This window comes from Triticum urartu, chromosome 5, assembly GCF_003073215.2.
Source record: "Triticum urartu cultivar G1812 chromosome 5, Tu2.1, whole genome shotgun sequence".
Classification (NCBI taxonomy): Eukaryota; Viridiplantae; Streptophyta; class Magnoliopsida; order Poales; family Poaceae; genus Triticum; species Triticum urartu.
Window position 1 is genome coordinate 2,571,663 of NC_053026.1, and position 15,889 is coordinate 2,587,551.

Consider the following 15,889-nt stretch of genomic DNA (forward strand, 5'->3'; position numbering starts at 1 on the left):
CCATTTTGTGCCGCTCGTGCACCCTTTCACCGCCCAGACAGTAGCCCAGCAGTTCATGGATCACATCTACAAGCACCACGGTATGCCCAGGTACATTGTCTCCGACCGTGACCCGCTCTTTACCAGTTGCTTCTGGCAGCACCTTTTCAAACTCACCGGTACGGAGCTCCTCATGAGCACGGCGCGCCACCCTCAAACTGACGGGCAAACGGAACGTGTCAACCAGTGCCTGGAAACATTCTTGCGCTGCTACTCGCAGGCGTCCCTTCAGCAGTGGTCCAAGTGGTTGTCACTCGCAGAGTTCTGGTATAACACGAGCACGCACTCAAGCCTGGGCAAGTCGCCGTTCGCGGTGCTCTATGGGAGAAAGCCTCGCGCCCTGGGGTTAGCCATCACAGATGACTGCCAACCACTCGACGTCCGAGCATGGCTCGAGGAGCGGCAACTGATGCTGGCTTTGGCGAAGCAGCACTTGCACAGAGCACAACAGCGGATGAAAGAACAAGCAGACAAGAAGCGTTCCGACCGCTCCTTCCAACCGGGAGACCAAGTGTACCTGAAACTGCAACCTTATGTGCAAACCTCCGTTGCTCGGCGGGTGTGCCACAAGCTGTCGTTCAAATTCTTTGGCCCCTTCCAGATTCTGACCAAGATTGGAGCCGTGGCTTACCGCCTGCAGCTCCCAGAAGGATCAGCAGTCCATGCAGTCTTCCATGTGTCGCAACTCAAGGCGGCTCACCTCCGTCCTGAAGGTTCGGTCAGCGCTCTGCCGGCTAATGTGTCTGCGTTTCAGGTACCGCTCGAAGTGATCGACTACAGGTGGCGCAAGGCCCCCAACAAGATGGTTTGTCAGGGCAAGATTCGCTGGTCTGGCACACCCGTGGAGGACACCACTTGGGAAGACCTGGAAGATCTCCACCGGCGTTTCCCGCGCGCTCCAGCTTGGGTCCCGCTGCGCATCCTCAGCCTATGCGACAAGAACACCGGGCGCTCGACCGTGCGCCAGGGGCTCACGCACTGGTCCTACTCTTTTGCTGACAAGGCCAAGTGGGAGAACATCAGCCGTCTTCAACGGCGTTTCCCTGATGCTCCGGCTTGGGGACAAGCCGTTTTTCAAGACAAGGGGAATGTCAGCGACGCCCAGGAGACGGCCCCTGACAAGATCACCTCAAGCGACACCGAGCCACCACAGGAGGTCGAGCCCAACAGGCCCAGGCGTGAGCGGAAGCCCAACAGCAGATTCATCGGGCCCGCGTGGGCAAGTGGCCCACGGAAGTGAAGACCTACCTGCATATAATCCCCTCCTCCCCCGCGAGCTAGGGTATCCAGAGGATCAAGTACTTGGCGGCGACGGCGGCTCTCAACTACCTTCCTCCTCCTTTCCTTAGATCTGGCTCGATGAGCATGTAATCAAACCGAATTCCTATGATTTGAGAGTGAGGACACTAGTAGTTCCTATCATACCCACCCACCATCTAGAACAAAGGCGAGAAATCCAGAAGACAATTACATTCTTTTCTGTGCTCTCTTGGATGCAATTTTAGATTAGTCTTTGGATATAAATCTCCAGAGTGTATACTTCCTCGATATGATTGAGAGGCAAATGATTTAATCGAGCTAGCAGACAATTACCTTTTTTTTTGGGGGGGGGGGGGAGATAACTATCATATATAGTGTTTGGTAAGATAATCTTATCTTAAATCTTCCACGTAATTAGAGGTAGCAATAAAATACCTACTTTTTTATTTTTGCGGGGAAGAAGATGAGCACGCACAATGGTTGCTAAGACAGTCTTATCTTAAGCCTTTCATGTAGTTTAGAGATGACAATAAAAACATGCATACTATGATTATCTATTAGCCTTATATCTGAACTAGCAATCCGTAAAAATGTGATGAGACACATTGTGCTAAGAAATCATCTCTTAAGTTACCTCAACACTTAATTACCGTACACTGCACTATAATATTATTGTGCATGCCAAGAAAGATAAGAAAAGTCAATTACCTAAGAAGCAAGAAAATTATGGAATTAATTCATGCTATTTTTTTGGGGGGGGGGGGGGGGGGGGGGGGGGGGTTCTCGTTTTGGTGTGGCTAAACCTCGGTCGTGGCATATTTATTCTTTTTCATCACGTGTTTCCTTTTTTTTAGTTTTTCCATCTTATTTCTTAATTTATGTTTTCTAATGCATATACATTTGACATTTTTTCAACTGAGGCCCATCTCTGCTACATCACGAGGTGCTAGCAACCGCGTTGCCATCGAAGACACCTGCCGTGCCGCCGCTGGCGAGCAAGCGCTTCGCAGTCGCAGTCGTCAGCCCCCTTCTCTGCTCTTCCCTCTCCTCTATCAACATCGCCCGCCCCTGTTGCTACCAGGTGACGACGAAGACGACCTTCGCTCGCCACTGGCAACCACAGGGCCGCCGGGCCTCCTGGGCCAAGTAGAGTGGAGGTTGCAATGACGGAAGTCGATGGCGGGGCGGTGCGGGTGAGAATCTGCAGTGAAGCGTCGACTGTATTTTTTTATGAACATCACGTGTCCTACAAAAGTTCTTTTCACAACATCTATGTTGAAAAAAAAATGAAGTCCACAAAAAAAATTTCTGCAACATCAATTTTGTTGAAGAAAAATCTACATGGAAAACTCGTTTGCAAAAAAATTCAGCAACAAGATCTGTGCTGCAAAAAATCCGCAAACACCACTGCACTTGCAAATGTTTCCGCAACAAGATCTGTGTTGCAAAGTAGAGAAAGATGTTTACCCATCGAATCCGACTGCTCGCGATCCGCCGGCCAACGCGTAGCAGCCCCATAAATAATCCAAGTTTAATTGTTACTCCCTCTGTAAATTAATATAAAAGTGTTTAGATCACTAAAATAATAATCTAAACGCTCTTATACTAATTTATCGGAGGGAGTATTTTTTTGGCTTAAGTAAGGAAGTATAATCGGTCGTACCAGGTGAGGTCATGTCAGGCACACGATATGGCAGAAAAATCGTGTGGAACCTGGGATGACGGACGGAGAGTGCTCAATTGATTTGGACGACGCGGCCAATGGCGCACCACTGACTAATCGATGGCCGGCTCTCGCTAACGCCATTGCCGTCCCTCTCTCCTCCGCTCGCGTGGCTGGCTACAAACCAAACCCCCACCCAGCCAACGCCCAGGGAACAATGCGCTGAGCATCATCTCCGGCCTCCCCTCTTTTACCAACCAACCCACCCACACCGTCAGTGGCCACCAGTAGTCACCATGGGGGAAGCGGTGGCCGCGGCGGAGGACACCCTGAAGAAGGGGGCGGTGGTGGTGCCGGCGCCGCAGCCGAGCAAGGGCGTGGCGTCCTGGGCGGTCGACCTGCTCGAGCGCCTCGCCGTCCGCCTCGGCCACGACAAGGCCAAGCCGCTCCACTGGCTCTCCGGCAACTTCGCCCCCGTCCGCGACGAGACCCCGCCCGCCGCCGGCCTCCCCGTCCGCGGCCCCCCCCCGGGCCGCACCCCCCCCCCCCCCCCCCCCCCCCCCCCCCCCTCTCTCCAATCCTTCTTCCCCACCGCATACACGAGTGTTCTATCTAGTCTAGGTAGTAGTCCCAGATTGTTTCTTACCCGCCGTCAAAAACCAAGATCCCCTCTGTTAGTTAGATGTGAAAAAAAAAATCCCTTCTTTTAGATGGATGAAATTCCCCCCTGTAGCTCAACTGTGGAGTGAAATTCTGCTGTGGTTTGCTACAAGTCTTTGTCGGCTTTTGGATTCAGAATCGATTGAACTCCGATTCCTCGGATGAGGACTTGAGACTTTTTGTACTATATACATCGTTAGTCAACCATGAGAAATAGATTTTTTAAGACGAAAAGGCATAGCCCTGCTTCCACATCATGAAATAGTTGTATCCATAGTCATAGTAATTTATTAAGAAATGCTCTGGAGCCAGCAACAGGCATTTCGGTCAACCCAGAGAACACCTGAAATTAATGCTCGGCACCTTGTTCATGTAAGTATATAACGCCCAGCAAGCATGCCCTCTAAAAGCTTCAGGTTGTCCTGAAGTGGAGTAACTGTAATTACTTCACTCTTGTATGTCAAAAACCTTGGTCTTATTCACCGGACAAAACTAATTACTACTCATCTTTTATCCCTGCCCTTCTCTTCTCCAGTCCGTTTGTATCCTTTTCATAGCTGTTTCTTCTTTTTACACTTTGCATCTCTGGCACAAAGGGACGCAGTCAAAAAACAGTGATATGTGAAATGTTGTTATGGTGTGACCGTTACAAGGATTAACATGGATTTTGCTCAGAACTCTTGTCTCTTGTTCTGAACCACCCACGGATTATATTTTGCTCAAGCTGTAGCTTGTTTACCTCATATTATTCGGGGGTACTACTTTTTTTGGGTCTAACAAAGCTATGTTGGGACCCCAAATCCTAGCTAAAAACCTACCTGGGAGTACATATTTACAGTTTTTATTGTGGCCAACATATCTTTTAGTCTTACTTCATTAGTTATTCCTTATGTGCACTGGCTTGTTTGACCTATGTCTGGTAGGCCAAGATCTGGCCGTTTGTTCAAACCTTCTTCTAGAAGCAAATTACATTTCTTTCCAGCATCCTGCAAGAACAACGAAAAATGATGACATGCACTTTTTCTGAAAAATGATGAAATGCACTTTTTCTTGGAGAAATTGGTACTGAGCAGTTCCTTGACGAACTCTCTTTTCCTCATGAAGCCATGCAACTCACTAGATTATCCTTTCTTTTCCTTATGGTGTTCCATTTTTGTTGTCTACAGGAGTGCTTGAATGGAGAATTTGTTAGGGTGGGGCCTAATCCGAAGTTTGTCCCTGTTGCAGGGTATCATTGGTATTGACTCTTACTTGTTGTTGACAATTTGCTGGTCATGCACCAGTTGCTAGCAAAATCTCAATTCTTAAACATCACTTTCTGGTCCTAAGGGCATAAATACGGGCTGTTATCTTCCTTCAACAGTGTGACTACAGTATCCATATCTGCTTTTTGATGTACACAGTTTAATTGTGGTAGTATACAGGAAAAAAAGTTCAGTTGTGGTAGTAGTAATGTTTTTTTGTAACACAAGTGCTCATTGTCACATCTGTTGCTTCTGATAATTGAGCGTCACATTTCTAATTTATTTGTTATTCTGTGTTCTCTTTTTTGCAGGTTTGATGGGGATGGGTACGTAATACAGTCTCTTCTGTTTGGAACACTGCAGATCTAGCTCTAGTTGCGCATTCATTTTTTTCCTGTTCTCAGTACAATTTTCCAGACCATACCACTTATGTTACTGTTTCAAGCCCACACTTGCAAGATTATACATAAAATTCAACTACATCACAATTTTGATGTTTCGGCATCAAGTTTTCATTACTGCAGCTCATGATTTTTGTGATAAAATTCAGCCTTAATCTATGTTCCAGACTGTTGCTTTTCGGATACACCAACTTCTATATTGTTTCTTACAGAATGATCCATGCAATGCGTATTAAAGATGGGAAAGCTACATATGTATCAAGATACGTGAAGACTTCTCGCCTCAAGCAAGAAGAGTATTTTGGTGGAGCAAAGTTTATGAAGGTAAGTTTCATAAAAAATCTGAATCTTCTTAACAGTTGCTCAATTATTACACAACACTTGATTGCCTCCATTACCACCTATGTTCTGTTTTTCTTATTCATGCTTGCAAATTTTTTGCTCTGTTAATGAAGAATCCAATATATATCATACATACGTCTATTTTAATCTACCATATTTCCTTGGTTGAGTTCTCTGATCAGCTTGGTTCTTAATGACATAACCATTGTTCGGGAACTCGGTAACTGGTAACTGCTCGGTCGACTACTGATTAGCGATTAATCGGTTAATCGGCCATTTAACTGAATTAATCGGTCGATCATTAATCGGCTGCACATGAGAATATATTGGCAACATGTAACTAGTTTTTCACGTATTGTACACCACATAATCCAATGCTCATAGCTACGTATTATACATTTATACTAAAATATAATGTCGTAGCTCGTAGGCCTATAAAAAGCATGGACAAGAGGTAGAATTGTTACCTGGATGGTTTGATCATGATGCATCCAAACAGGAAGGCAACAAACCTACAGAATTGATGATAGATATGCATTTGTATATGCTCTAAACTTGTCATTGTCAAGATAAATGATTAAATGACAGCAATACATGTGACAACAAGAAGCCACACATGAAACATGACAAGATAAATTAAAATGACAGCCACACAACTTGGCAATATGCAGCCACACATAACAAGATAAATAGCAGCCACACATGTGAACATGGAATAATTCACTACAAGGTTCAACACAAATAGCATAATAGGTAATAAGGTTCTGTTAGAGTACATAATGGGGAAAAATGGGCCTGGGCTGGCGGTATAGCCCTTTAGTCTTAGGGTTAATTAGAGATAAGGGTCGCTTGCTTAGGGGTGAAGAATGGTGGATTCATCTACAAGTTCGACCCTACAAAGAAAATGGTATGGTCTGTAGGGGCTGGCCAGGTACAGCCGGATCCCCTGGACGGCGGTGACGAGGTCGTTGAGGACCCCGGTGACCTCCTCCGGGGTGTAGGCGGCTGCTGGCGGCGCGGCGGAGGGCGCCGACATCTGGGCGGTTGGGGAGGCGCACCCCTCCTCGCCATTCTCCATCGACAGCCCTCCACTCTTCTATGTGCGGTGCCGACCAACAGCCGTCCGGCAGGGAGAAGGCATGGTGTCACCGACAGGAGCGCACCGCGTAGCACCACTGCATTCCGCCGCCCGCCGCCGCGAGGGCGCCTCTGCTGGTCGCTCTTGCGACCACTTCCAGGTGGTCATACACATGCACTCCTTTTGTCCAGATGGTGTCCATGGGATCCAGGTGGTTGTACACGTGCACGTCCGACGTGCGGATGGTATCCATTTTTTGTTAAGAGGACCAAAATAAATCATCCCAGTCCATTTCAGGTTGAGAGTAATAAAACAAGCCGAGATGTAAAAGGCTTGTTTTTAGGTGTTAGGTTTGTGTTGCGTCGAGTCATGGTTATAAGTTGGTTAGGCTGCAGCTCGAGGACAAGCTGCATGTCCAGGTGGGGTGTAGTGTTAGAGTACATAATGGGGCTAATGGGCCTGGGCTGGCGGTATAGCCCTTAGTCTTAGGGTTAATTAGAGATAAGGGTCGCTTGCTTAGGGGTCAAGTAAGCCTTGCTTGGGAGTCAAGTAAACCTCTATATAAAGAGAGGAGATGTATCAATCTAATGAAGCAAGAATTAAGAAGGAAATCCCTTCCCTCTTGCCCGGCCGTGGGCAGAAAGGCCCCCGGCCGGTCCTCTCGCGCCCTCCTTCTAGCAGCGCCATAACAGGTTCACTGACCACAAATACTCAAATAGTTCTCACAACTCATAATGGCCTGGATTGCCGCTTCGGTTACCCCCCTTTTTTTATGGATGCCGCTTCAGTTACCTGACCCATCACCGATTAATCGGTTTGACAACCAATTAATCGTCTGACAACCGATTAAATGCCAGTTAATCGGCTTGACCATTTAATGAAACGAGTACGTGCTACTCGCCTCAGTTAGGCACTGAGTAACGATTAAATGGGCATTTAAATGGTAACTCGGCCGAGTTCTTGAACAGTGGACATAACTAATCTGATGCCCACCATAATTTTCTGTAGTGTACTTGTGGTGCTTGCAAAGCTGCCTGTGCTTGAACATAAGTTTATTAGTATGAATATTCTCTTCTTTTATGGCTTATCTTGTCAGTTGTCAACTTGTCATATACTCATATTTCCGTAGAGGTCTCTATCGTGTCATCTTAGCTTTCTGGCTGCTACATTGACCGTATGGTAGGTGGACCTAGTTTATTGCGGCTGATGCCATCAATACATGATAATGTCATGAATAATATTTAGGTCATACCATCTGTCAATTCAAGGCTAATAAAGCTACTAAGTATCAATTTAAAACCCTGCTCTCCTCGCCTCTGGTGGGTTTAGTGATGGCTATATATGCAATCAGTTGTGCACACGTGTGAGTTCTTGTATTGATGTTTACAGATTGGAGATCTAAAGGGCTTTTTTGGATTGTTTATGGTTCAAATGCAAGCACTTAGGAAAAAACTGAAAATCCTGGATGTTACTTATGGATTTGGGACAGGTACCTCTTTCCCTTATGCAGTCACTGAATGATGTATATCTACATATTTTTCATGGGTATTTAATTTTAGTGGGATATTATTGATCCGTTCCCTTCTTTTCCAGCTAATACCGCACTTATATATCATCATGGCAAACTCCTGGCCCTGTCAGAAGCAGATAAACCCTGTAAGTTCCGCACATTTTTTTTTTCTATATGCATGTATATATATCATTGTAGATAGGGGGCCTTAACTGTGGTTGTGCTGGCCGCTACATTACATCTTGTTGCAACTTGTTATCATCCACAAGTCCCACATCCATCACAATAACTATGCAACTGTGGAAGATGAGTTTTTATTTTCGTTTTTCAGACGTTGTTAAGGTCCTTGAAGATGGAGACCTGCAAACTCTTGGGTTGTTGGATTATGACAAGAGGTTGAAACATTCTTTCACTGCTCATCCCAAGGTTGATCCATTTACAGGTACACTACGGTGACGTCGTACTATTTCTTACTTTCTTTTAGGACAAAAATCGTGTTAAATGATGTAGTTTATCCTTTCAGATGAAATGTTCACCTTTGGGTACTCGCATGAACCTCCTTATTGTACATACCGGGTCATCACCAAGGATGGAGTTATGCTTGATCCTGTGCCAATAACAATACCAGAGTCTGTAATGATGCATGACTTTGCAATCACAGAGAACTATTCCATATTTATGGACCTGCCTTTGTTGTTTCGACCAAAGGTACGCGATGCTTTATGCACGCCATCAATTGACAGGCAATGTCCTCAATGATAAATGCCTTCAGTACTTTTTTTTCCTGCACCATTTCTTTTCATCCTGTTGAAGGATGCCCTACACAGATGCATATGGGATAGTCATGCATTTGCATTAGCACTTGATAAGGGATACTCTTCTTCACAATCTGGTCTTATTGTTCTGCATTCTTGTACAAAGGAAATGGTGAAGAATGGTGAATTCATCTACAAGTTCGACCCTACAAAGAAAGGTCGTTTTGGCATACTCCAGCGTTATGAAAAGGATGAAAAAACCATCAGATGGTTTGAACTCCCCAATTGCTTCATTTTTCACAATGGTATGCCATTTCTTGCTACTTTGTTAGAGCACGTAGTAGTTCCAATCGATGCATTGCACAATTTAATTATCAGTAGTTTTCATTCCATGCTAGTCTTATCAAACTGATCACAAGAAGCATCTCTTGTCGCAGCTAACGCTTGGGAAGAGGGCGACGAAGTTGTTCTGATTACCTGCCGCCTTGAGAACCCAGATCTGGACAAGGTGAACGGTACCCAAAACGAGAAGCTTGAGAACTTCGGGAATGAGCTGTATATACGCCTGCGACCTCAACTTTTACTTTGAATTCCATGCAACTCACCAGTGCTTGTGCCTAATTTTACATCTTCTATAGGTATGAGATGAGATTCAACATGAAAACCGGCGCTGCTTCACAGAAGCAACTGTCGGTCGCTGCTGTAGACTTCCCTCGAATCAACGAGAGCTATACCGGCAGGTAGTTCTGCTGAAGCTTTGAACTTCAACATAAGTTTCCTTTCTTGTATGATGATGCTTATATCATAAAGCACCACTGTATATCAACCCTTGATAAAACTTGCATCTACAGTGAGATTCTTCCTGGAGCTATATCGTGTGCTTTCTCTGATCTTTTACTCTGTGATAATGCAGGAAGCAGCGGTACGTGTACTGTACGATACTCGACAGCATAGCGAAGGTGACTGGCGTCATCAAATTCGACCTGCACGCCGAGCCAGAGAGCGGCAAGAAGCAGCTTGAAGTTGGGGGGAATGTGATGGGCATATATGACCTGGGACCTGGTAGGTTCGGCTCGGAGGCGGTCTTTGTGCCCAAGGAGCCCGGTGTGTCTGGGGAAGAAGATGACGGCTACCTGATACTCTTTGTGCATGATGAGAACACAGGGTACTCTTCCATTCCCTTCCTATACATAGACCATCACTCTAAGCTGCTGCTCCATGGTTATAGTTGCTAGAAAAAAAGATAAAGAATTGTGTTGTGGATGCAGGAAGTCTGAAGTGAATGTGATTGATGCCAAGACCATGTCTCCTGATCCGGTGGCGGTCGTCGAGCTGCCGAACCGGGTTCCTTACGGGTTCCACGCCTTCTTTGTCAACGAGGTACTTTTCAGCTAGATATCTTCTTCTTTTCTGATCTGATTGCGTATGTATATCCTATGGTAAAGAGAGTAGTATTTTGGCAAAGCCTGAAATGAGATCTATTATCTATTTATTTGACATTTGCATCGTATATGCTGAAGAACATCTATCTGTCTTGTGGTTTTGTTTGACAGGAACAACTGGTACATCAACAAGCAGAGGTGTGAAGAAGAGTGAGTGATAAACGACTCTACTCTTCATGTTCTACACGGTGCAGAAATAAAGGAAAATGTAGTACATAGTATATTGATACCATATATGCGTTAAATTAGTAGCATTGCCCTCAAATATTTGTACAGTGAGTGAATTAATCGACACATGAACGAGACTGCAAATTTCATACTACATGATTATTTATGATAGTAAACATGGATTTCATATAGGGAGATGATAGTAAATTTTATTGCATAGTTGCATATATATACTCCATGAACATCGTTGGATTATGCTTACAGCACTTGCTACTAGAGGAGCTAGACACGATGATACATTCATTCATTTTAATAAGAGATAAAGGCGTGAGAGCCACCGTATGGCCGGCGGCTGCGGGCCACTTGCTCTGGATTGATCGCCGGTCCGGCGTCAATGTGCGCCGTCTGCTCCCCGGCCACCTCTGCCACCCGCCGCTTCCCCAACTCGACGTAGTCCGGCGGGGTTGCGGCCGCCCTCCTCACCGCGCTCCCCAAGCGTGACAGCAGCGCTGTTGCCCCGACGGCCAGCGAGCCTGAAAAGGTCATGCCGGTGGCCGTCAGAGCGGCAAGCAGCGCTGCCGGGACGAGCACCGGGCTGGCGAGTAGGAGCAACGGCGCCGCCACGGCCAGCCCCGCGACCGAGGCAGCCAGCACCGTGCCGGAGAGGGCAAGGAGGCCGAGAGCCCCGAGCGCTGCCACCACGAGCATGCCTGGCCGCCGCTGCTGGGCGCGGTCACGGCGGTGGTCCTCCGCCATGGATGGATTCGTCACCGCCGCTGGATTCTGTGAAGCTAGCCGCTGATGGTCTCTCTGGATGGAAGAAACCAGATGCTTTGGTTCTTGGCGCAATTTATATACACAGAGGTAGGTCCACGCCACGCGTAGACGACGGCACACACGCTTAGGCCGCCATAGTGGCACGTGGAGCACCATGCACGTGGCCACATTGAGCCAAATGAACACTGATAGTGAGGGTATCCATAGTTTTTTTTAGCATCAGTACAGACACAAGCGCTCATATACACGCGCATACACTCATCCCTATGAACGCACACACGCACACCCTATCCCTATGAGCATCTCCGAGAGACTGAGTCGGCATATTATCTTAAGATTTACGAAATCACCATAGGCGCCTCGTCGTCGACGGGAACGTCTCCTCCCATTGAAAGCGCATCGAACGTATCCATAGTTAGAGCATCTATGCCCGGGCGACTAGTACCCGTCTCAAACACATGACGGACGATTCGGACATTGATTGATAAAAAAACCCAACTTAAGTGTTTTCTTGAACCGGTCTCAAACGATCGGACTCCCCTTCGTATCCTGCCCAAATTTAGGACAGATAGGGAGGCCTGAAAGTGCTCGGGCTTATCCGTCACGTCGAATCCGGCCCGCGTCAATCTACTCCGACCTCACATACATTTGTCCCTATTCGCTTGCCGGACAAACCCTAACCACTCCTCTCCCCTCCCCTACGCCCTCAAGCTCACTTCTAGCAAGCTCCGGCCTTCTCCGGCATAGCCGATCTGCGAACAGATACCTCATCCTAGTTGGGCCCGAGAGGGAGATGGTTGCCGGCAAACTTTTTTGATGATCTCGCTTATGAAAGAGGGGCATGATCTTCCGAGTTCCTTGTAGTTTTCAGTGGCTTGCACAACATCGTACCTTGTTTTTCCTTTCTTTCTCTCTGAGCAAAACCCAAACTATCTTGTAGGTGAAGGGAAACCTCTCCGTAAATAAAATAAAGGGGCCCACCACCCCACGGCCGCATCTCCTCCCAGTACGTACCTACCGGTATCGACGATCCTTGACCTAGATGGGGCGCCGACGCGGCCCTTGTCGCCTCCTCCTCCAGTGGCGGGGATTGGCGCTAGTGTGCAAGCGAAAGCGACGACGCACACGCAGCAGAGGAAAGAAATTGACGGAGAATTCTTCTTTTACTAGCGCGGCGGAGTCAATACCCCGTACAGGTACATGTGATGTTATCCTCCTCTATCTATCAAAATGCCATCAACTCAACTCATAGCGTACGTTTTAGGATGAGGAAGCAAACCCTAGACCTAGACTTCTAGAGTGGTTTCTTTCGGGGGAAGATATTCTATTCTAGAGCGGCTGTGGATAGATGGATCTGGCGATCGAGGCCATTTTCGACTTGGATTCGATCGATCCCACAGACTCCCCTTCCCTCCATCCGCGAGTTAGGTTACGTAGAGATTGGGCCTTGAGCCTCTCTTAAGTTTTCTTATTACTACATGCATGTTTGCAGATCCCAGCTTGGCCAACTATGGAGATATAATCTTGGTACTGTTTGAGACGCCCTCTGGCTTTGCAATTTTCTGTTTCAAGGAGGACTACCTCAAAGAACCGGTACTACTTGCTTATTTGTTGTTATTTCTTCTCTGCTCCGTCCGTTACTCATGTTCTTGTTTCTTAATTTTTTATCATCGGCCTAGCTGATTTTTCTATCTTCTCCAGAATACCTGGCAAATCTTTGGCGAGCATTTTAGGACAAAAGGGGTAAGCCCTCTCCTGTGCATCATTTCCTTCTGATTGTCGTTATAGCTTGTTTGTCGCCAATTTAAACAGAGTAGTACTCTTCTTTTCTGTTACATTGTTCACAAGAGATTAATTGAGGGATACAGGTTTCATCGACCCAAATGCAACAAGTTTTTCAAGTGTAACAGTCCCTAGCATACTTGTTTTATATCTCTTATTAAACAGTGAGTAAATTCAACATTCCCAATCAAACCTCAAGTTGATAAAATGCCCGCATGCATATACCGCTGTTGCCTCATTCCACTATTTTTTTTCTCGTCCCGCGCAATATTGGATAATAACCTCCATAGAATCGAGCATTAGCACCAATACAATTAGCCAATTCTAGCCCGTGGCACGTTGCCATTGATTCTCCGATGGCGCTGATGGAACATGCAGTATAAGCTTCGATGATCAATGAAGCAACAAAAAAGCCTAGGCTCATTATTCACCGTTTGTTTTTTAATTAACAGATTGAACACACAATGTTGTCCTTGATGCTGTGTGGAAATCATGTAGCATGATGTTACGTGTATGCATGCACCCTCAAAAGCTATTTTCATCAACACTGGAAAAAGAGATTCTAAAAGAATGGATGGGTGCAGGCTGATATGTATGATATTCACAATTCTGTCCTTAGCTGCTAGCCATGGTGATTGAGCTGTAACTTATTCTGAACTGCATTGCAAGAACAAGAGGACTTGAACAAGGGTATATCTTTTACGATTATTATTAGTGTTTCTTATAAGTGTTTCAAAAAATGGTGCTACACAGCGCATTTTAAAAAGCGGTTGTGAACCAGGCTAACAAGATCCCGTCGCTTAGAAGCTAGATCCAATCGCTTTCCTGCCTAGAGCAGTATAGGGCTTGGACAATGTAGGGATGTGGAGCAAAATGGAGATGAAGATGTTACATATTTGTCATCTTCTCTGACCTATTATGCCAAATTCCTCTTATTTAACATGCCAGTACTTGCTGTGCTTGGCAGAGCCGACTGCTTACCACTTTGTGTCTTTTTGTAACATTGATTGCTATGTACATACTGAATTGCCTTCCTCATGATTGGTAGACATGGTGAGCTATATATTTTGATTACTTTTCTTTCTTGCTTTAACATGCTCACCCTTGTTCATTTCTGTATCAGATCGTATGGCTGAAAGAGTTTCAAATTTTCAAGGACAAGTCCAGTGCCATTGATAATTGTACTGGTGTTAGTAGGGAGCTTACTGAGATGATCTCGCGCTGTCACCACCCTTGCTAGAAATTGGCCGTTGGAAAACCTGAATACAAAACAATCATCGAAACAAGCTTGGTCAGTGTAAAGCTCCCTTTGTTTGCTTATATATGATTGTGGAAAACTTTGAATATCTAATTTTCTGCCACTTGTTTCAGCCGGGTGTACCTTGCCTCTTCGACGAAACTGTGATGGAGGTGATGTGGGGCCTAAAACATCTCATGCATAGTTTAGTTCCCCAAGAAAAACTGAAGCTCACAAAGGAGGACCGCTTGCCAATGAGCCAAGGACTAAAAATGTTCCTGTATCATTATGGCTTTGATAACAAGTTCACTTCCTTTATGTCTGAGATGAAATGCTTTTGTGCTTTATGCATAGCTCCATGTCATTTAGTGTTACACCATTATCCGATATTTAGTTTATGTAGTGTGAACTTAGAATCCTCAATTGCCCCTGCCCAAAGCTCTTGGTGCAAAGTTTTTTTTTAAAAAAAAAGCTCTATGTGCAATATGTACAATCTTATTTTCTTCCTTTAGTGACAACGCTGTACTCTTTTTGAGCCCAGGTTAATGAGCAGGTTGTTATTGCGGCATGCCTCTTGCTTGATGCTGGATTGCTCGTGGAGAGCCACTCAGAACAACTGCGCTGGGCTGCTGGCAAGCTGAAGGAAGTGTCTGGCATTAACCTGGAAGGCTGGTCCGCGATGAAGACTGCGACGGCTCTGAGAATCATGTTTGACCCTGCAGAAACAACAAACGAGGAAATGGAGGTAATGTTTTGTAAATGCTTAACATTTTATTGAATTTTGTCATTCATGCAATGCAATAATAAACCTTTCTTTCTTTCAGATTTTTACTGAAGAAGAGGTATCAACGCTGGAGATGACTTGCCATAAATATGAAGACATTATTTATAAGGACTTTGGCCTCAAGATCCACAGTGAACTTGTGGAGATGCGTGAAGTTAAGAAGGATGCCCTGGGAGCACTGGGCTTCTTGCTTGGATCAAGCGTGTGATGAGAAGCCCATACTTTTCTAGTTTGTTAACTAGTTAGTATGTAGGGAGAAGTGATCCTGGGTGGTGAGGCTGCCACTGCCATCCGTCCCGGAAAAAAGTGTTGGACAATGTGTGTTGGTGTTTTAGTAATATCGACTCTGTGTAATGTGTCTTCGCGTTTTAGTAAATCGACTGTGGGTAAATTGACCAGTGCATCAATCATATTTTCAACTTTATCTACTTTACAATCTCAAAAATTGCACGAAATATGTTTAATCCCTCCTTGCACTATTACAAGATGAATAAGTGAATCTACACACTAAAACATGTCATAGATATATGATCCTGGGTGTTGAGGCTGCCACTGCCATCCATCCCGGAACAAAGTGTTGGACAATGTGTGTTTGTGTTTTAGTAATATCGACTCTGTGTAACGTGTCTTCGTGTTTTAGTAAATCGACTATGGCTAAATCGACCAGTGTATCAATCATATTTCCAAATTTCTGTACTTTACAATCTAAAAAATTGCATGAAATACGTTTCATCCCTCCTTGCACTA

General features: G+C 45.5%; 2 protein-coding genes and 1 pseudogene across 2 annotated transcripts; 2 read left to right on the forward strand and 1 right to left on the reverse strand.

Moving 5' to 3' along the window:
- The first annotated feature begins 3,131 nt into the window (after positions 1–3,131).
- On the forward strand, positions 3,132–10,753 carry LOC125506679 (carotenoid 9,10(9',10')-cleavage dioxygenase-like). The gene is made up of 14 exons (XM_048671435.1): positions 3,132–3,492; positions 4,789–4,859; positions 5,178–5,192; positions 5,480–5,591; positions 8,077–8,176; positions 8,281–8,343; positions 8,529–8,639; positions 8,721–8,905; positions 9,119–9,257; positions 9,390–9,507; positions 9,591–9,692; positions 9,866–10,117; positions 10,221–10,332; positions 10,506–10,753. The coding sequence occupies exons 1-14, from the start codon at positions 3,259–3,261 to the stop codon at positions 10,536–10,538; spliced, it is 1,647 nt and encodes a 548-aa protein (XP_048527392.1). The 5' UTR covers positions 3,132–3,258; the 3' UTR covers positions 10,539–10,753.
- LOC125506680 (oleosin 18 kDa-like) lies at positions 10,552–11,359 on the reverse strand. Its single transcript, XM_048671436.1, has one exon. It carries the CDS (start codon positions 11,316–11,318, stop codon positions 10,872–10,874), a length of 447 nt encoding a protein of 148 aa, XP_048527393.1. The 5' UTR covers positions 11,319–11,359; the 3' UTR covers positions 10,552–10,871.
- Positions 11,360–12,307: 948 nt separating this feature from the next.
- On the forward strand, positions 12,308–15,537 carry LOC125555391 (annotated as a pseudogene).
- The last annotated feature ends 352 nt before the right edge of the window (positions 15,538–15,889 follow it).

Bases quoted from the DNA above. Each gene is read 5' to 3' on its own strand.
- LOC125506679 (XM_048671435.1), top strand. From the start codon at position 3,259: ATGGGGGAAGCGGTGGCCGCGGCGGAGGACACCCTGAAGAAGGGGGCG. The intron at 8,906-9,118 runs GTACGCGATGCT...TCTTGTACAAAG, and splicing joins CTTTGTTGTTTCGACCAAAG to GAAATGGTGAAGAATGGTGA. The intron at 9,258-9,389 runs GTATGCCATTTC...CTCTTGTCGCAG, and splicing joins TTGCTTCATTTTTCACAATG to CTAACGCTTGGGAAGAGGGC.
- LOC125506680 (XM_048671436.1), bottom strand. From the start codon at position 11,318: ATGGCGGAGGACCACCGCCGTGACCGCGCCCAGCAGCGGCGGCCAGGC.